Source organism: Perna viridis, chromosome 2 (assembly GCF_037379345.1).
Source record: "Perna viridis isolate PV_CMFRI_1.1 ecotype Kerala chromosome 2, ASM3737934v1, whole genome shotgun sequence".
NCBI classification, from domain to species: domain Eukaryota; kingdom Metazoa; phylum Mollusca; class Bivalvia; order Mytilida; family Mytilidae; genus Perna; species Perna viridis.
The window spans coordinates 63,350,926-63,373,135 of record NC_142446.1 but is presented as its reverse complement, the minus strand read 5'-3'; the positions used below and the strand labels follow the sequence as shown (position 1 = coordinate 63,373,135).

General features: G+C 32.3%; 1 protein-coding gene across 1 annotated transcript in view; it reads left to right on the top strand.

Annotated features, from left to right (window-relative positions):
• Positions 1–15,413, top strand: part of LOC148626417 (retinal guanylyl cyclase 2-like) — a 48,827-nt gene extending 33,414 nt beyond the window's left edge. Inside the window, exons 12-19 of the mRNA XM_088570393.1 lie at positions 3,551–3,691; positions 4,995–5,187; positions 7,544–7,718; positions 8,299–8,397; positions 9,742–9,833; positions 10,650–10,732; positions 11,957–11,974; positions 12,938–15,413. Of these exons, the coding sequence (XP_088426519.1) occupies positions 3,551–3,691; positions 4,995–5,187; positions 7,544–7,718; positions 8,299–8,397; positions 9,742–9,833; positions 10,650–10,732; positions 11,957–11,974; positions 12,938–13,478 (1,342 nt within the window). The 3' untranslated portion in view covers positions 13,479–15,413. The remainder of the gene's footprint in view (positions 1–3,550; positions 3,692–4,994; positions 5,188–7,543; positions 7,719–8,298; positions 8,398–9,741; positions 9,834–10,649; positions 10,733–11,956; positions 11,975–12,937) is intronic.
• Positions 15,414–22,210: the final 6,797 nt, after the last annotated feature.

Genomic DNA, 22,210 nt, shown 5'->3' with positions numbered 1-22,210 from the left:
TTGTTTTTTGATTAACTGAAAAAATTAAAGGGAAGTAACTTAAATAGAGAGCATTGAAATTCATTGAAAAAAAGGAGATAACTCTTTCATTTTGATTGCTTTCGTAGGGGACTATAAAATCATTTTCTGAGCCATCCATTGTCAATTAAAAAAGAGATAAAAATAATCAAAATTTAATGCAAATAACTATTATGTACTAATTCACATAAAATTAAGACACGCCAAATATTGGATGTAATACAAGGTGCCAGCTTTTTGGTCTATATATGCTTGATTTTATGACGCTAACTTTATTGCTGATCTTTTACAAAAGAAAGAACATCTTTAAGCCAGTTTCTTTGTTTCTGCTATGTAGAAAAAAATGTTAGTTTATGGGATTTTGTATATTACATCTACTCCAAAGACATATTACGTGGACTTTTTGTACCGTGCTAGACTACTTAAAATTAGGCTTCTGGAACAGGGTTTTGTTGCTAAAAAATTAAAGTCGTCGCTACAAAGTTGCATACAAGTATTGCTTCAAACAATAAAAAAAACTTTAATTGTCCGACAAAAATATAGGATTCGTAATAAAAAGGTATAAAATTGTATCTTGTCACATGATATTAATACTTCTGTCTTCGTGTTTTATTCACATCAAATCAATTCTTTATTAGGTTGAAATAAAGTCATAACTATTTCCTGATACAAGAAATCTTTATCATTTGATCATATTGTGTGTACTTAGCCAAAATTTGCTTCTGATTTTTTTCAGTAAGGAATGTCGCTCCTCGTACAGCATTTAAAAATCCTATTTCAATTTCATGCATCTGCTTTTTAAAATGTTATAGCCTCTTAGAAAGTAATAAGGCACATTGAACGTAGCCCGGGTAATTACAAAATAGTCTACGTCAACTGATGAAAACTGACGGCACGTGAAAACATCGGGTGATATAAAGTGCATTAGAGTCTCAGTTGGAGCAAATATCGATTTATCATAACACTATGCTAGTATGTTAAAAATTATGATGGATAAAACTAAACTGACTCTGACATATTACTATGGTTGAATCAACCCGAAAATGAACCACGGTATTTCATTTAATGAGACGGAAAAGTGATGCTACATGTGTTCAATATTGGATAATATACATTGAAACCTCTATTTACAGAGCTGTTTTAGCTTGTGGTCAAAATTTGTTAAGTTATGGCAAAAGTCTATTTTTTCTAAACAAAACATTTTTTGAAGTCCCTTTATATTTGCTTAAGGAGGTAGACCTAGGGTAAGGGACATTACTCTTGAAATCAGTGATATGTTTGTATCATATTCAATTTCACCAAAGCCTATCAAGCTTTAATTTGACACCAAATGAAATCTGTCCAAGTTACTTTGATACTTACTTGAGATTGATGTAAAATGCTGAATACAAACGTTCCAATGATTTGTAAGAGTTTTCGCCCTTAAATGAGTTAACGAAACACCTGCCTATACCGAACCAATTTTAAAGTCTGAAAGGGATTTCAATTTAGAGATGTTTCACTGTACAAAGGAAGATCGTGATTATAATGAAATAAATAGTTTAAAAGCAAAATCTCGCACCGATATGTTTATGACCAAAAAAAAGTTTTTTTTCCGTTTGCGTTCATGCACATTTCGGAAAATCGGAAATATTGCGATTTATTGAATTTAGTATTATATATATATATATATATATATATATATATATATATATATATATATATATATATATATATATATATATATATATATATATATATATATATATATATATACGATACTTTTTACCTTGAGAGCTAATCATAATGGGAGTTTTTTGCTTCTTGCAAAGTGATAATTGATGGTGGTCTTTATTGTGTTATTTTCTCTTGGTTTATATTATTGTTTGTTAGAAAGTACTTAGTCTATAATTGTGTAAAAATATAAAAAAATGCTAAGTTGTAACACAAGTTATGAATAATCATTCAAATATTAAACACAAAACAATAAAATATGTATCAAAACAAAAATAATAACGCAGATTAAACAGTGGGATACTTCAAGTACGCCAAAATCTGAAAGCACGGGTTAAACGTGAACACATGAAACAGCGACGACCTACGTAAACAATGTAGCAAAACGACTAAAACAATATTACACATAAAAACTGAAGATAAGGAAACAAAACAACAAACAAAAAAACCTAAAGCACTATTAATATGAACTCTCACAAAAACAGGGCTTAAATCGTGTTCCTGAAGGGTAAGCATGTCCTGCTCCGTCAGCGGCACCCCTCATATTGCAAATGAGTAATAATCTTGCAATAATAATACATTTCCACGAACCAGCTGTTAATATTTGGACTGTCATCAATTAAAATTTAATTTTAACGATTGTTCCTATTTTCTAAGCAGATTGTACTCAAACCCTGGTTTGGGCCAGTTTATAAACCTCTTTGCAGTTTATCAATACACATTCTCAAAACTAGGTTTGGCGTTCATAAAAGGTGTGAACTTGCCTAAACCAGGTTATTACTTGTTCAAGAATTAGAAACATTCCCAAAATAACCATCCATAACATTATTTTTGGAAAGGTCAATAATCTTAATAGGACCAAAGGATCGAAAATGTTGTTATTAAACGAGTGAGTGGAAATTTGTCCTTTCACAAACTCTCTTAGCTTTCGCTAAATGTTAAATTAACATTGATTTTCGGTTTCATTTAAGTTTTGTACTACCGGAATTTATGTTTGGAGTTTTGTATTGTTTTTCTTCACATTGATTAATTTGGTTAATCTTCAAAGGTCCTGTCATTCTAACTTTCTCCCTTGTTTCCTTGTAGAAAATGTAAAAAAATGTGTGCATTTGATAAAAAAGTGTTTGATACTTGTACCATATGGATTTCATATTGGACGCTTCGGAAGTGGGTACAGATCATATAGAATGGCGTGTACACGTTTACCCGGTTGTCCATGCACAAATCTGGCATATCCCATGATATGGGTGACAGGATAACTTTGATCCAACTGATTTTTTTTTTTTGTCAAATGTAATGTAAATATCATATGTATGTGTCAAATAGTATAAAGATTTTATTAAATCGACAGTGAATTGCTCAGACAACGATTTTATAGTTCCCTAGCAAAGCAATCAAACTTCAGAAAATGAAGAGTTATTTCCCGTTTTCAAAAAATGACGATGCTTTCTATGTAATTCATTTCTCTTTAATTGTTGTAGTTAATCTAAAAATAGCATCCAATTTTGAGAAAGGATATATTTTTATATGAATTGGGTAAAAAATTTCAGAAAACAAAATTTGTCATGTACCACCCACTGTATATGAGTGAATGCCCTCTTAATCGAAAATTTAATCTAACAGTTGTGTATGAATAACTTACTACTGACGTCAAATGAAATTTACGTCACAATATTAAACTACATTTTTGCGGGACATAACCCTATACTTTTTAGGATCTGCTACTTGTGACAATGCAATTCATCTCACAGGGGAAAAAAATCATTCCCCGGCTGTATAAACATGCAATGCGTAAGTTAAATGTCTTTATCTTTAACAGGAAGCTGAATATTGTCGACTCGATGTTTAGAATGTTAGAAAAATATTCGAATGACTTAGAAGATATTGTTAAAGAGAGAACGATGGAACTAGAGGAAGAGAAAAAGAAAACTGACCTACTGTTGTTTAGAATGTTACCTCCGTAAGAATATTTTTTTTGCCTCTATGAATTGAAACTAAAACGAAAAGCCCATTCCTTCAGACGGAGATATAATTATGATATGCAAATATTTCAAACGTTGTTTTTATTTTTGCACTTCAGAGACGAAAAGAAAAAAAAAACGGTAAACTGAACAGAAAACCGTGGTTAGAAAAAAATAACTGCTAAACGGTGTGTAATGTGCCACATGTTTGCACTTCAGAGACGAAAAAAAACAAGTACTATCTTCCAAAAAAGAGTGTCTTTAAGGTCAAAGAGTAAAAGAGCAATCGAGGGAACTAAGCGGAAATTTCTACCAGTGTTTATAGAAACCTTGTGGAAACCTCTCGATGTACCTTTCTTTATCAATTTTTTGTCTTTTGATAATCTTGTTCTTTCAAATTATATATTATATATAGTTTTTAAGAACAAAAAAAAATAGGAAACCGTACTGCGTCGGAATAAAAAGGGAGAAGTGAACTGACCAGAAAACCGTGTTTAGGAAAAAAACAACTGCTGCATAATGACGCATGATATGCCACACCTATCCGCAGCCAAAAATTTTGATGTAAAGTATCGAATTCTCTTAAAGTCATATATAATTTGAAAGAACAGATTATCAACAGACATTTGATAAAGTAAGGGACATCGAGAGGTTTTTACAAGATTTCTATAAACACTGATAGAACTTTTTGTGCCTGTGTATTATCAGCCTCCCAATCTCCAAATATTTCAAGTTGGTACATTCGTAGAAGTACACTGGATGACAACTATAAAAAGAACTGGTGTTTCAGATTTACATTTAATTTTTATTGCACAAATCACGCAGTCATGACATATAGTAATGTGTAGCAGATATGCAATTGTGTAATAGTAGCTCGAGCACTAGTGGCCCAAACCCGCTGACATTTGTTATTGGATATTTCTGAATATCAATTCAAGATGTATACATTCAAACGAATACCTCATTAAAAGATGCTTTCTATTTTGTCCTGCAGAATAATATTTTGGACTTGTTTACATTTTACTGTGAAAGTACCATTGTTGATGGGGTAACAATTTTCGTGTTTTACGTGGGTAGGCCAGACCACAACATTTGGTTTCCAACGGTGAAAAAGATTCCCATTGGTGTGTATACTGAAAACCTCTAAACCACGAATTTAAAAATCCACAAACTTGTGTTTCTTCACAAATCCACGAAAATTGGTGTCCACGAATTTAATTCGTGAACACCAATTTTCGTGGATTTGGGAAAATGTATTTTCACAGTATCTTTGTTCATGTTTTTTTTTCTAATTGTTTACAGGACTGTAGCAGAAAGTTTAAAAGTAGGGAAGTCAATAGAAGCTGAAACGTTTACAGAAGTTACAATATACTTCAGTGATATAGTGGGGTTTACAACCATTTCAGCGATGAGCACTCCAATGCAAGTCGTCGACCTACTTAACGATCTATATACTATGTTCGACGCAACAATAAACAATTATGATGTTTATAAGGTAAGTGGTTTGGGACGAATTCATTAGGGTTTAAATAGCTTTGTTCTTTTGTTGATTAACTTAGGTATTATTGGGCTTGAAGTGCCTGAATTTAAAATGCATATATATTGTAAATTCCATTTCTTTTTAATATCTAAGTAGCAGTCGCTCCAAAAATTAGACAGAATGTGATTCATGCATGTCAAAAACCTATCGAATCCAGTTTTTTTTCAGAAACAGTTGCTTCATCACTTAACCGTTTTAGTTTTTCATTTGTTTGTTGCGCTTTTAAGATATAAAAATATATAAATTGTACATGTACTTGGCACCTTGCAAGAGTTGTCGTTCTTGATTTGGTTTCATTTGGTTGATTTTAGTTGGAGATGAATGTATGATTTTCTAAAAAATACAGATCTAAATGCAGAAATGATTATCGTTATGTGAAAGTATAGCATTTGTAAACTGAAAAGGCATATTCTACACCATGAATCACTTTACCATTGACAGTGTCTGAAATGTATGTGCTCTGATACTCAAAGCATATTTAAATGTGACAAGCGTTTAAAGGTCATTTTATCTATATTGTGTGTCTGGTTCTAAATGCGTAACCAATTTTACATGGTAGATTCTTAATTGAATATTTTGCCAGAATTTAGATAACGTACAGGGACTGTCTATATAGAAATCAGGTGGATCATATAGTATGGATGGCACAGAGTAAATTTACCATTTTTTACTTATTAAAATGTAATGTTAAACTAATAATGATTTCAGGAATAATAGGGGATTCTTTTGTAACAAAAGTGGATGAATGAAAATATATGTACAGAATTCCTTACCATTTCAACTGAATTATGGACAGATCACAGAGTTGTGTTCCTTTATTGTAGATTTGGTAGTGCCTTCTATGTAATTTATTTCATTCATAACAATCTAATAACTTACAAACCGACATTTATTTTAGGAAGCTCAGATGGATGAAATTGATTTTGAAACAAAATTATACTTGTGCCAACCTGCCTGGGTTTTCTATAGACACACCATTTGGCGAACTTCCATCAATAATTGGACAAACATCAATCAAAATTACGACAATAATCGTATGGTTTTAAATACATGTCCACAGTTTACTGTCGAATCTTTCTGTGGGCTATCGGTTAATTGATAAATCTCTATATACTAGTAAAATGTCAGAGTTTACTGTTCAATCTTTAGATGAAGGGTTACCGGTTGTCTTTTAAATTTGTCACAATAGTGACAGTTAAATATACTTTTAATGTTGCCAAAAAAGGGTTCACTGTTTGACCTTTAAGAAAGTTACCAGTTGACGTTGTAAATCTATATATATAGAATGTTTGTCGTCACATATCTGACTGTTCATCGTCATACAAAGGGTTACCGGTTGTCTTTATGTTGTTGCCGGTCACAAATGTGTAATGTACAATCCTTATATAGATCATTGCCAGTCATAAGATTGACCGTTAACCATCTTTATATTTCTATGGTAAACAGTTGTAAATCTATTCACGACTGTCATTTTTGAATCTTGAATAACCGGAGAATTTGGGGTTAAAGCTTGCAGATGGACAAAGCATTAGACAATACCGCCATTTTTTCTTTTAAACCTTTCGATTAACAGGTTTTACTGGATTATGTGATAAGGGTTATTAACATTAAATATGCATTCAGTTATAGTAGATTTAGAACATGCACTATGTAAAGGGCTTGGAATAGCACAAATCATCTTTCAAAAAATATCGCTAATTGACTTGTATGAAATAATCCTGTGATAATGACAGTATCTTCAATAATGTATTCAAAATGTTTTAATGCGCACCATTAATATATCAAAAAACCATTATATCTGCTATATTGCGTAATATTGATATAAAATATTTTAAGAAAAAATAATGGAACTCAGTAACTGTAGGCTAAATATCATATAAATGTCATGATCGTAAATGCCTAAAGAATTCCGAGAAATGTCTATTGAATAAAAATAAAAATAATTTTACTGGCTTTTTGAGATAATAATCCGATTTGATGCAAAAACCAATACGCCGTGTTATCATTGCAAAAAATCTGTTGATAGTTCATGGCCAACGCATGACCTATGGCTTCTGTGTTCGATGATAAAATTGTTGATAAATTGTGTTATTGCGTGTTCCGTAGTGGGCTTCCACCTTTTACGATAATACCATGATGAATAAGTATTATGAGCATCGTACACAAAAGTCATGATGTGTTTTAATTTCATTAATGGTGTAAACAATCAAGTCAATTTGTTTGTTTTTGGTGTCTGTGTCTGTGTGTGTTCTTAATAAATTATTATTGCATAAGTTTGATTTAAAATTATGGGTTTTGCATTCGTTCACAGGTAGAAACTATCGGGGACGCATACATGGTTGCAAGTGGACTTCCGGTTCCAAACGGAAACAGACATGCTGGAGAAATTGGAACAATGGCGTTAGATCTATTAAGTCAATGTGGAAAATTCACCATAAGACACATGCCAGAAGTTCCATTACGTTTAAGAATAGGTTTACACTCAGGTGAGTTCGATAAATACCTCGATCTGTTCAATGCATAATGTAAAAGTACTCGTCCATATATTTCCTTAAGAATAAACTACCTTAAAGCTACTACAAGTTAATTACGCAGCCTCAAACTCGACATTTGTTAATTGTTGACTGTAAATTTAAGGCAACATTTACAAAAACATCGGTCCCATGCATGTAACATCTTTTCAAAACTGTTATTTCTTTATGCTATGTAATAAACATAATATTGGCATGTAAAGTAGCACAAAGCAACTTTGTCGATGTTATTTTTTTTTTTTACTCAATAATTTTCAAGTTTGGAGAATATCATGTTATATGAACTGTTGTTTGATAATCAGGAGATATAACCGATGTCATAGTTTCGTACCTAGGTAACACATATAAACCTAAAAGCTCAATAAATTGTGGTTTTCCTCAATTTTCGTCTCATGAAAAAAAAAATCAAGAAATTTATCACTCATTTGATTTTTTTCAAGAATATACTACATTATGTAGTCGGTAAATCGATGACAAAAAGAGTAAATAATTCACAATATTAATACATATGTAGTATACATTTGTTTTCATACAGGACCATGTGTTGCCGGTGTAGTAGGGTTGACTATGCCAAGATATTGTCTTTTCGGTGATACCGTCAACACAGCTTCAAGGATGGAATCGACAGGAGCAGGTATAACCAATAAAACATTAAAAAAACTCAATAATTTGGCAGCGAATATGTTAAACCTGAATCAAAGCGTGGTATGAATACATGTAGGAGCTTACTGCTCAGCAACCTCAGGAACTGTAATACTGGTATCAAATACTTTATTAAGTATAAAGGATTATTGAACAGCGGAACGTTGTAATTATAAAAATAAAGTAAAAAAAATCAAAAATACAATATGAAATTCTGTATTCTATGTAATATTATGTGTAAGTTTTTGTAACAATCAGGCGAAATAGGGGGAAAAATCAGAATCATGCATGTCAAAACCCCACCAATCTGACAACATGATTTCACTTAATGATGCTCTATTTGAAATGACCATTATTTGATCTCTGCAGCACTGGATTTGCACAGAAATTGTTCAATAAAATGTCAGAAAAAAAAAGATTTTTGACAGAGTTGTCTGTCCTTAAAATGTTTTCAGTGAAAATGTAACTCAATTTACGAGAATGATATGGACAATCTAGTCTTTTTTCTCTGATTCTGATTTTGCAAATAGTCAAATTAAATTTTCAAAATGATTGATTTATTCATGCCATGCTTCACACACAGCCTGATTCTTGCAGAGACTGGCACTTAAAAAACATATACCAGCATTTGAATGTAACTACATACGGATCATTTGAAATATGTCTGTTTAGTGGATAAATTTGACAGGGTAAATGTATCATCCTTTGTAAGAAGGTATACTTGTGTTATAGAGTAATCAAGGGAACCAAGGTTATAGCGGTAATCAAAAGAATGTAATCCAGGGACAAAGACCAGACATAGAAAACAGACATACACAACAAAGAACATAAAGTAACTAAAATAATACATACAAAAATAACAAATCAAATAGAAATTAGATTTAAAAAAGGAGGAATATATATACAAGGCAGAATTATATGTGTGATATGAAGCAGCAATTCCAGAATTACAGAAAGCGAAATGAAATATAGTTCAAGGTTTTGTCGAATAATTAGTAGCAGTCTTTACTGAAAACATGAGACAGGAGCTGATCTCATGCACATCAAATCCCCACCACATTCACTCTAATGAGGAAATAATACATCGTTTTAATTCGAAACAAATACAAATCTGAACGCAAAAACAACTACCCTTACATTAAAATATAGTATCGTTTGTTCGGCGGGTTATTATTAAACCATGAAAATCATTTTTTGTTAGGTTACACAGTTACAGAAGTGAAAATATGTCAACATAATGAATACATAAAAAACTTGGATTCTTCTACACCACGGACTTTTCATTCTTACTTACAAGAATATTGTTATTTAAAATTGTTATATCATATTTTTGTAGCATTTAGAATCCATATCAGTCAAAACACGAAAACCAGGCTAGACGAATTAGGTAGTTATAAAATGGAATACAGAGGAGAAGTTGAATTAAAGGTAGTTTCTTTTATTGCTGTCGTGTAATTTAGACAAAAAAACTGAGAGTGTTAACCAGTGCACCCTTTCTCCCCTAACTGGTAGAATTACAGGGAGATACTTTTGTTTATCGATTTTCATTTGGTTATTACATCATTGACAAATTAAAAACCAGGAATCTGAAAGAAATGTTTATTTCAATGTTGTGCACTAACTATTCTTTTTCCTACTTACCATGCCTGATAGTCAATTTTGAAAACAAAAATTCTAATCCTACGTACTATCAAATAAATAAATGTAGACTTAGATTGGGTGGCAAGCACAAAGCAGAAAGTGAGTTTAATTATAAATATCACCTAATTTGTAAAAAATATATGTTCTTAGAGTGATAACGCAACGTGCATATATCATGTATTGAGAAGATTTGGTACTGGATAGAATCTTCATTTAGATTTGTTTTAGTCTGAATAAAATGGTGCATTGCATACTATGTTGTGCTAAGAAAAACCTTCACTTAACCATTTGTATCAACATCGGCAAGCATAATGTAGATAAACGACGAACCTAAAAAAGGGAGACACGGTACAAAATCATCAGGAAAAAGCTATATACCTAATATATAAGAATTGCCTCCGAAAAAAATGTAACATACGGACAAGGTGATTCGCAATAAGCCCCACTCAATATTGAAATGAAATAGAAGATAATGACGACAAATCGAAGAAAAAACACTTCTCTTGAAACTCTAAATATTTGTTAGAATGTCCGAAGTGTCTATGTGAGAAAACATTATTCCTATAAAACGTTTAACATTTATGGTTTATTTTAATTATGAAGGGCAAAGGGTTAGCAAAAACGTACTGGTTGGCTGGAAAAGATGGCTTCAATAAACCTTTACCGGAACCACCACCGCTTGATTGGTAGGTATTATATACTTTGAAAACAAAATAACAATGCAAGTAGAATATTCTGTTAAAGACAGAAAAAAAGTAGCATAACCAAAATGTACAAAGAGACATAATTCCGGTGACGACTGTCACAACATAACAATAACAAGTTTACAGCAAAACGGAATGGCAGTGCAGGAACCTAAATATAGAAACATTTCAATTTTTTGATAACTTATTAAAACTTAAATGAAAGATAGTGTAGGTCGAAACATATATATTCAACAAAACATGGAAAACCAAACCTTCTTCATTTTTCGATAACTCTTTGGAATGAAAAAAAAGTATTTAAATTATCAATTTTGAATCCAAACTGATTTTGATGAATTTAATACCTTATCTAGTGGAGGATAATGTGAAGTAGTTATGTGAAAAAATAATCGAAGTATATTGATTTCGACCAAACAGAATTACAAATACGTTAGTCTTGACAATGACTTTTTTGTTATACATTCTTAAACTATATAAGTACTACTCTTTGTAAGAATTATGCTAATTCTGTAATAATTGATATATGATGAAATGTATAATTATACATTCCAATCTATCTCTTAGGAGATAATCCGCATTAAAATCCAATTGTTTATATTGTATTTTAGTGTCATTTACATTTTCAATTCTACAGTACATTCCATATAAGTTTTATCTCCCAAGAACAAGGATGATATGCAAAGCCACGTGTAAATATCTGCTCACTATAACATTTTAAACAATATGTCAAAAATGAAAAGATGTAGGTTTTCCAACCATGAATCACATTTTGCAGGATTCTTACCTGGAGTGCTATTTTACCGATAGACAGAGTTTCAATGGCGTTTTATTATGCGACGACAATGTTGCTGAACCTATCTCACTGATCTCCTTTCTATCGTATACATAGGGATTTGAGGAATGGGGCATGGGTTTTTAAATGTGTTGAATAATTTTATAATATAATGTTTAAGCAATTGCACTATTATGATAAGAAAAGAGATGGAACAAGAATTCTTTTTTGAATTGAAAACATGGCAATGAGGGAATGGGGAATATCATATGTTGGTTTGTATATGTACTTAATGTCAACGGAAAGTTCAAGAGCTTTTTGCCTTATGGAAATTATAATTGAACACTTCCATCAATATAACACTATTGCAATTATTATTTGTAGGTATTATTTTGATATCTACATGACTGTTTTATTTCTATTTGACATGCTAGCGGTGGAAATAATCATGGGTAAGTTTGGTATGATCCAAGTTTTTTTCCTGTTGTTTTAATTTTAGTAGCAGTCTTCATGAATATCCGAGAGAAGATAATACAAGCATGTCAAAAACCCATTAAATTTTCTTTTATTTCCCATTCAGTTAACACTGAATTTCGTTGCACTTTTGAGATAGAAATTATAGAGATAGTATATGAAATTGGTACTTTGCAAGGGTTTTCGTTCATGATTTAATCAATTAAGTGTGTGCAGAAAGGACGATATCTACGTAAAATATGGCGTATGTAGATCTACAAAAGCATCGTTTCTTGGGTCGTCCTGCAATATCAATCACCTATATTGATATCGTCTTAATTTATTAAGAGTGATTCTTGAGTTGACATCCATGAACTATATCACACAAGTTAAAACAATTTCTGCAATTTTAAACCTTTTTAAAGAGTTAAATTTTCCATTACATGTAGTAATCGTCATTACATTTCAAATACCAGGAGGTACACCAACAATATATACACTGAAACCAAATGCTCAGTTTTACGGCTGATTTGTTCATTTATACAAATCAGTATTTATACTCCATAATATTGCGCCTACATTATATGTACGTTGTTCAGTCACCATGAAATAGTCTGTCTGTATACAATGTACGTTGTGTAACCCAAATTGAATATTTATTTCCAATTTTGGAAGCAGATGTTACCTCTCTACGTCTGTTCTTGTCCTTTTCACTCAGTATGATCATTTTATATATTTTAAAGCGCCTACATTTTATATATAAATCAGATGTTCGAATATCTACATATTTTTATCAACCTTGATATGTTCTGTGAATTGATTAAGAGAAGTGTAAATAGGAAATGGCCTTAATTGTAACAAATGCAATTCAGAACATCAGGAAACAAATGGTGTTAATATACTTTATTCAATTAGAAAAATGACTCATATATATATGTTAACATCAATATCTACTTTTTCAGCCTAGGTTCAATCTTAGCAGCTAGTGACAGACCATTGTCTCGGGCCAAAACAACCAAAGAAAAGAGTGATACAGGAGCAGAAGTTAAAGGTACACAGCCAATAGTAGAGGCAGCACCGGTATCACAGATTCAGATTGAACAAATCAATAATAAATCGAATGTGTCCCCATCAAAAAATGATGTGAACAATTCGGTTGACGGGAAACATAGATCTGGCATAATAAATCATATATCAGTCAGGACTTCCGAAAGCCATAACGTTGATAACAAGTCCAAAACAACTGGAAAAAAGTGTGGCACGCTCAGTCAGCATGTTAACACTGGCTCCAATGAGTCCATCAGGGATCAGACCATAGTGTGCAATGGTAGTCAGGGTGAAAGTTCATTCCGCAATAGCCCGTCTGACTCATCGCTTGTGACGAAAGCGTCTATACTATCCACGGATAGCGTTGTATCAACATCAGACTGTGAGCTGAAAATTTTGAAACGAACGTCTAAGGAAGACAACACTTCTACACTCTCACCTGTTTCTGAAGTTTGATTGCAATAGAATCATTTTTTGTTTAATTTTGAAAACCTTTTAAGCTCATTTCTGATTGGGTTAGTTTCTTTTTAAATACTTGTACACTTAAATTTTCTAAGTGGCCGTGTCGTTAACGTAAATCCACATATAAACCTTTTTAGAATTTATAATCCAATTTATCGATTTTTTTTTATTTTTTGTTTTGTTTTTTGTTTTGGTAAACTTTGACATTTTGCACTGACCTGTGATTCGTTTTAGGGGTAATTAGAGTAGTTGATTCAAATCACTAGTTATAAAATTGGTAGAGTGGTCAAATGAAAGTTGGATTAATTGTGAAAAAAAGCAAATGGTGATTAATTAACAATTTGCTGATTGATGATTTGTCAATCCGTAACGTCTGAGTGTATATCCTTGTTTCTCATAAATCCAATGATCATTGGTACAGAGAAGAAAAACGATAACAACAACAAACAGAGATGCAAATTTCAATACACAGTAAAGTATATGTACAATATATACACAATTTTGACAGAAGCATGATTTGGGAAATCTAATGTTTATTTGCTGAGTAAAAGCGTTCTTCCCACACTATCCTTAGCAGCAAAAATTTTGTACCAATCCATTCATCGACTGCTATTTATACAATTAAACTATCATTTAGCCCTTTGCTAGCGATTAGTTTTAAGTTATCATCTTTTTCATCTGTTTTCTATATTCAATATCTAAACCTTATCGGTCGATTATTATAAACATTGTTACTTTCTTTCATTTTTGACGGCAATTGTTGATGTATTTGACAGATGTGTAATGGTAAACTGATGTCCGTTCGTCTATCCTCATGCCGTATGATGACTCAAATGAAAGTTTAGAGATTGTAATGATTATTTTGTATAATCTTTGATACCTTTGAAGACAAAAGCTCTCTTGGATTCATTGTGTTACTGTCGGCTCATTGCTTTTTTAAATGACAAAAAAAAAACGGTCGAATCACGAGTTGTGGTGCAGCTGTTTACATTTGCTGTTAAAAAGCTCAAGACATCTATTTTAGTACCATTTTGTGTAAGAATCTGACAATGGATGGCACATTATATTTCTCAATTTGGTCTTTTTTGCCATAAACATATTCAGTACATCTAGAAAACAACTGAAAAGCTATTTTAATTTATCTTGAAGCATCTGTGATGTAGATATTTTTTCTATAAGGAAAAAGTGCGGAAAATTTTTCCCGGCATTTTTTCATAGTGCATTTTATCTGAATTTGACCTATCAATATCTTAAAAAGGGAAACTTTACAAACACTTCGATGGTTATTTCCGGAGGTTATCTGGTATAAATACTTGGTTAATGCCATAAAATCTCTGTTTTTTATTTCATGTCCAACACCTTATACACATTTTGCCTGATTCTTAGACGGAGAAGTACTTAAATGATATATGGTATAAGATATTTATTAAGACGACATTTGCCAGTGTTCTTTATTCATGCATCCTTTAACTGTAAAATCATATTTTCCAAGTATTCGGATAATTCCCTTTCGAAAAGTAAAGAGATGTTTATGGGAACAGGCAGAGCATAATTTGTTTTAACTGTTCAGTGTTTAGTTTGCATAGATTTTTCATTTACAACTTAATGCACTTAGGCGTGTTAATGAATAATATGTTCCGTTCTTATGCTGTTTCACAATGACGTCATTCGTGAAGAATTTTGATGATAGAACATGCTGCCGCATTGTATGAAGAAGTAATGAGTTCGCCCAAGGAATTCATTAGTCTTGTTGAACTGCAAATTCATAAAATCTACAACAATTGATGAAATAAATACAGTTGTTATTTTTCTGTGATATGCAATGTCAGTTATATACGTGTTAAATAATGTTAACATATTAATTGTTTGTTTGTTTGTTTAATGTATACATGTACATTAATGTGAAATTAAAATTTTCAATAAACTCGTTACCGTATTGAGTTCCCATTTTTTTCTGATGCAGACGGTATACTTACAGCCACTATTCCATGGAAACGCGAGTCACCTGATCGCAATTCTATTTCCCGATGTGTCAAATACAGATAACTCAGTTGCGTTCGAAAAAAAAACTATATCGAAAATCGAAATTGCGTGTCATATGTTATTTCCTGAATGAAATGCAGAAAATTATAAGTAAAGAGAAAAATTTCACTGCGTTGACTATCTTTATTCTTAAAGACAGTACTTGTTTTAAATTCTTGACAGATTAATCTTAATCTTTTTCATTTCGTTTATATGTTTTCTAGTGGTTGAGTGGTTGATGGCTTTAACCAGAATTAACACGTAGAAATATTAAATACAAAACATACACGTGCAAGCAAAGAGTACAATTGCTGATTAAAGTCTACGTCCAGATCTGTGTCCCTTTTCACAAAAAAATCGTAAGAGTAAAATTAGTCGTAAGTTATGACGTTACAATACTTTTATTTACTATGACGTCATAACTTACGACTAATTTTACACTTACGATATTTTGTGAAAAGGACCACAGTACTGTATGCTTGAAAGCAAGAACAAAAACATTCAACAAATTCAAACTTTTGGTGTCATTAACATGTCTTATTCCAAAGGGAATATCTGGTTGGTCGATATAATGGTTATAGGATGTTGACGCTTCGCTACTGCTTTTGTAAGAACAAAAATACCAATCATAATTATAGTTTGCAAATTTCTAAATGCTGTACACGTGTTTTTAAAGGAGTAACCTTTCGTCAGCAGCATAAGAATCGGATATATAGGAAGATTTAAATTCAAAACATTTAAGAATTGTATAAAAGTACTCAAACTAAACTAAAACTGTCGATGCATCTTCAAGTGGTTTTACCATGTGCGATATATGGAATGAAGCCTCAGTGTTTTAGGTATTTTGAAATATGTAATACTGCAATTTTTTATAAATTTGATAAATAAAATCTGATATAATTCAGGGTTAGACAAGTCTGACTACTGGGTTGATGGATACCCTCGGGAAACTTTGGTCCAAAGGCAGACGCAAACAAAATTGCAGCGACACTTGTGCACAATGCATAACCGATGGAAAAATAATGCAATTAACATGTGATAGATGTAAGAGACGATGAATCTATTTTCCTTATCTTCAATCTAACATTTCTGAGGGTTATTTATTTATTTTTTTTAATATCGATGTAAAAACTGGACAGTCACCTTCAAATGTATCATATTTTGTTAGTGAGTTGGTCCTGTTTCAACATTCTAGTGCTGTTCCGAAAGACTGCACCCGAATTAAGTACCATTCTGCGTAAGAATCAGACAATGGGTGGCATGTCACTTTCCTCAATTTTGTCTTTTTTGCTTAAAATATATTCAATTCACTTAGAAAACAACCGATAAGCTATTAAAATTTATCCTTAAGCATCTGTAACGCAGATATTTTTATTGGTAATATAGGGAAAAAGTGCGGAAAAAAATTTCCGCCATTTTTCAATAGTGCATTTTAACTAAATTTGACCAATCTATATCTTAAATAGGCAAACTTTACAACCACTTTGATGGTTATTTTTGGAGGTTATATGGTATAAATAAATGGATAATGCAATAAGATCTCTGCGGTTTTTTTATCTTCATGCATGTGCCACTCCTTATATACATTTTGCCTGATTCTTAAACGGAGAAGTATTTAAGTTTTAGACCATCTTTCTGGTTAAGGAAAGAGTAACAGGGTTATGTTAGTTATAAATTTTGAAGTTGAAGAGATTAAAATTGTGATGCATTAAGGAAATGATGCATTAGTTGGCAAAACTATATGGGATGACCTTCGGTCTCAGTATTTATAAATAAGCTTATGTAACCTGCTTCAAAATTTTGGACATCTTTTGTCGTCGAATGGCTAGTCTGTTGATCATGTAATTTTTTTTAAGTTTAGGGTATTTATGTCATTTCTTGGGCCATGAATGTGTTCATGGATGTTTTGAGGAAAACATTCATGAACACATGACCCTTAATGTGTCAACATTCACTTAGTTCTTGGTCCCCTTTGCTTAACGATAATTCCTATTTTTCATACTAATTTATTATCCCAATACAAATGTATAAGTATCTCTGTACGTAACATAACAATTGTCTGTCCGTCCGTCACTCTTACGTTAAACTACCTGGTTTCATGTCGGCCAATTCATGACTACTTACAATAAAATTGAAAATGGTGAAAAATGATAAAATAAATTTCAAACCCTTTCAAAGCATATCCATGTAGGTTTGTTTAAATGAGTTCTTTGGGTGGACTCATTTCACCGATAGTACTAAATATTAACCCTATTTTTCTCAGTTGACGATGAAGTTAAATCAAACCCGTATGTATTTATACTTTTTACATCGACATGCGCAAAATTTATTTCATACCCTTATGCATATTGACATTTATTTATTTACCTCTTTTCCTGGGGTGATGTAAATTTAGACATGATGTTAATTTCCATACGTATGTATAATTGTACAAGTAAATCAGGCTTACGTAACATAAAACAAAATCATGAACATTTAAATAAAACATCAATGAATGCACATTCAGTGCAAATATTACGTAGAATTGATTGGAAGGGATATTTGTCAACGAAATTATATTATTCACCTACAAATGTATCAATGAATAAATGTGCACGGAAGAATGTTCGGAAAGACCAATGAAATTTTGAACCTTCCGAATGAAAAACGTTCATTCCGGCCGAATACATTGAAAACTTCTAAACCACTACAAGGTCCAGAAAGTACCATGTAATGTATTTCTATTGCTAGGCCTCTAATGCAACATTCATACTTATAGCATAAGTGTCAGTGTCCGTAAGACCAGGCTTTAACATGGTATGAATGAGTAATCAAAGGAACCAAGATTTTTACCGGAAATCAAAAGAATGTAATCCAGGGACGAAGTCCAGACATGGAAAACAAACACAACATGTAATAAATAAAATAATACATACAAAGTAACAAAAGTAAATGAGCAAATTCGGACTCTACGAAAACTGGTAGCATAGACCAGGTGCACCGGTAGGGTAAGCGTCCTCTGCTAGAAATACCTGCCGAGTTGCTCATAAAATTTCAAGTCCTTGGTAGACGAAAGAGGAAAGGAAAACTATGACACGTTGAACAAATCAGTTTTCATGGTGCAGATGGATACACCGTAACGATCCACAAGTTCATGATTACAACCATAGAACTTCTGTAGTGATGACTTCAATATTATAGCAACATAACCCTCTTCCAGAAGCCTATTTGTAAGAAGTTTAGCGCAAAACAAATAGTCTGCGTCGTTACGGCATGCTTTGGCATAACGTATGATTTATATGATATGAAAACTTCATACGCAGGTGTTGAAGGGACGTTGCCACAGATGAAAGGAAAGTTGACAATACTGAATGAAAAGTCATCACGTTTATCGTGTAGTTTGGTCAATAGTTTTCCCTTACCGTCGATCTCTAAGTGTAGGTAAAAATATTAGGCTGACTTCACAGTGTCTAGTATCCTTTATTTCAGGTTCTTTGGGGTATATGCGATATATATCAAATTCCCGAAACTTGGATTGTTTAACGATAATACGTCATCTATATAGCGGAAACTGAAATGAAAGGATCTAGCTAAACGATGTTCTTTCTTTCGGATCAGATCAGCTACATGTATAAAGTCAGCCTCATAAGAGTAAAGGAATAGGTCAGCAAACAGAGGAAAAACGCCATTTTGAAAGTTTAATTTGACAACTATGCTCGTATTTGCACCATCATAATCAAGAAAAAAAGACAAGATTTTCCATATCATTTTGGTAAATTGAGTTGTAATTTCTAAATCATTGAAATGCACAGAAATTGAACATTTTACGGACAGATGACTCTATCAAAAACCTTATTTTTCTAGCATTCTATCGAAAAATGTCTGGGCAAAACCAGAGATGTAGATTTCAAATATTGGTCTTTCAAATAAAGAAAGATCCTTCAGAGAAATAATTTTGTTTTCAAATCGGTGGGGTTTTTGAAATGCATGTTTCTGATTGTTTCTCGTTTTGCCTGTGTCTTACAAAAACAGTTAAGTAAGTGGTGGTTATTTCCACCTTGTTTGATATTAATTTCATGTATTGTACAAAATAAAAAAAATTGATCATTTTTGGCAATTTTTACACCCCCTCCAGATGTTCATATTATGGTACACATTAATGTGTGTGAGTTTCGAAGCGTGGGGTGGGGGGATCGCGAGAGATTTCCAAATTTTTGTCAGAACTTGCTAATAATTGTTAAAAACGACGTGTTTTCGATTTTTTTTTGGGGGGGGGGATTAAAATAAAAAAAACCAATATCTTGGACCCAAGTGCCTACGTAAACACTGGATAAACCAAAACAGACATATGTGGTCCAATTAAAATAAGACACGAAGGTTAAACAGTCGATAAAAAGTATGAAACAGTGGTCAAAATTAAAAATTGACAAAACAAAAAGACTAACTCATTGATTTCTTCGAGAAATGCAATCTCTTCCGCAGAGCTAAAACCAATCACTCTGCTAGTAGTTAAATAGTGAATATACTCTATGTGTAGGTGATTGCCAGAATCCGACCTCAGAAAGGCTGTTTTCACTTGAACTCGAATAATTCAAGTCCTCATCGTCATCGATTCTCCGACTCACGAGAATGTAGCGATCGATAATGAGTGGAATATAACGACTGAATTATTCGGGTTATGTTCACTTGGGTCACTTTGGTACCTCACCAGTGATGCCGGTAGGGCAATTTGAATTTCTTAAAACGAGGCTACATCTTAAACACAGTTTTGAATCGATCATTTAAAGTTATATAAATTTCAACATCTTGATATCTTAAAATTCATCAAATAACAAGTTGATTTAAAATTTTTATTGTTATTATGAATACAATGTACTGTACGCTCTTGTAACACGTTCATGTTTACAGTCACCATGCAGACCATTAAATTGCAAGTATCTAAATTTGTCTTTGTATAAAATTAGAATTATAGTATTCGTACACTTTCTTCTACCGCTCCTGCTTTCTGATACAAACATGCAGGTGTTAAGATGGAAACAAAAAATCTTAAATTATTTTGCAAAATGATTGTGACCTGGTGACCTACAAATATACAAGCAATACATGAAATCCAGCATAGGAGATGTAATTTTGAACTATGTCCCTCGTATATATACATTTGCACATTGTATTTTTCTTCTCACAATACCTCAAAAAGTTTAAACTAAATTGATCAAACTTTGGTGAATTATCTCTTTCTATAAACGTGATCTTTATAAATTTCTGATTTTCTTTCATTTTAGTTATGGGTCTTTATTCGTTAAAAATAGGATGATTTTTTGTTTTTAGAACAAAAACATACATATTCTTGCAGCAGTGTTAATGAAAGTATTTATATTGTAAGCTCCCTTTGATTTTGTGGCCCCGTGCAGGACCGGGTGTTAAAAGAATAAGCCTTCAGCAGCGTTAAGCTTGTCGTAAAAGGCGACTAAATAGTGCTCAGAACCCTAGCCGGGGGCTAGGGCGCTCTGCCCACAGAGCAACTGGGATGTGTGCCCCAGGTGGTGGAATGGGGTACCCCTGGCGTGCTACATGCTGGGATTGTCAGGCTATAATACGGAAAACCTGACCGCAAACCATAGTGGTGCATCGTGTTGGGAAGATGTCACGTTAAAGAACCCTGCTGTGGTATTCTCCCGGAGTAGGAACCATAAGGCTCCGCCACAGGAGGCTAAATTGCCCGACCCTACCCACCTCTCCCTATTTCCAGTGGCAATCAAAATTTGTCGACCCCATTGTCCTTGCGTGTCATCCCTTTTTCTTTTCATCATCATTTCATGTTCATTTTATCATCAATTTCATGTTCATCGTCTGAATATAGCTGAGATATTGCTGCTCGGACGTTAAACCCCAACAAACAAACAAAACAAATTGATTTTGTGTAAATTTTTGATGATACAGTTTAGAGTTAAGGAACTTTATATATTAAAATGGGAGATTTTGCAGTTTTGGATTATAATGCGATAGTGATATGACCTATTTAACGTAAAACATTGCAAAAAAACGTGTCTTTCTATTGATGTAAACTCCCCTTTAAATGTCATTATTTTCTTTTCTCCCCCTTTTTTTTTGCTATGAGACTCTATTCATAATTTTAAGAAGGGAGATTTGTCATAATTCCGCAATGAACGCGTCACGCAATTTCCATGAAATTTCGTTGAATTGTCTATTTCTAACATAACAGGTATCTCCTTTCTATCGGATGATACATTTTTGAATTATCGAACTTTACTCATAAAAATAAATGTATAGGGCAATCATTGATCAATTCATGTGTTTGACTGTTTTTGTTTTTTTTCCGTTTCAAAATAATTTTATTGATATTTTATGTATATACTGACCTTAATGTATAATATAAACATGCTTTGATATATGCAGCATGTGTTTTGAAAGATAAAAATCGAAGTATTTATCAAAGTGACTCACTCCGCTATAGTAACTTTATATACATGTAATAAAGTACCTGTTCTAGCAAGGAAAAGGGGGAGTCAAACTAAAATAAATGTTTCTTCGAAATGTTAGAAATTCTTCCATACATGTACTTCATTTTGTAAGTGGCACAATCGTACATGAACTACCACACCGAAATGATATAGTGTTGGAAAATTTTCAGTTTGTTTCAGCAAACATTTAATAATACAATGAAACCTAACTAAACCGAATTCCTTCCGGACTTTAATGTTGTT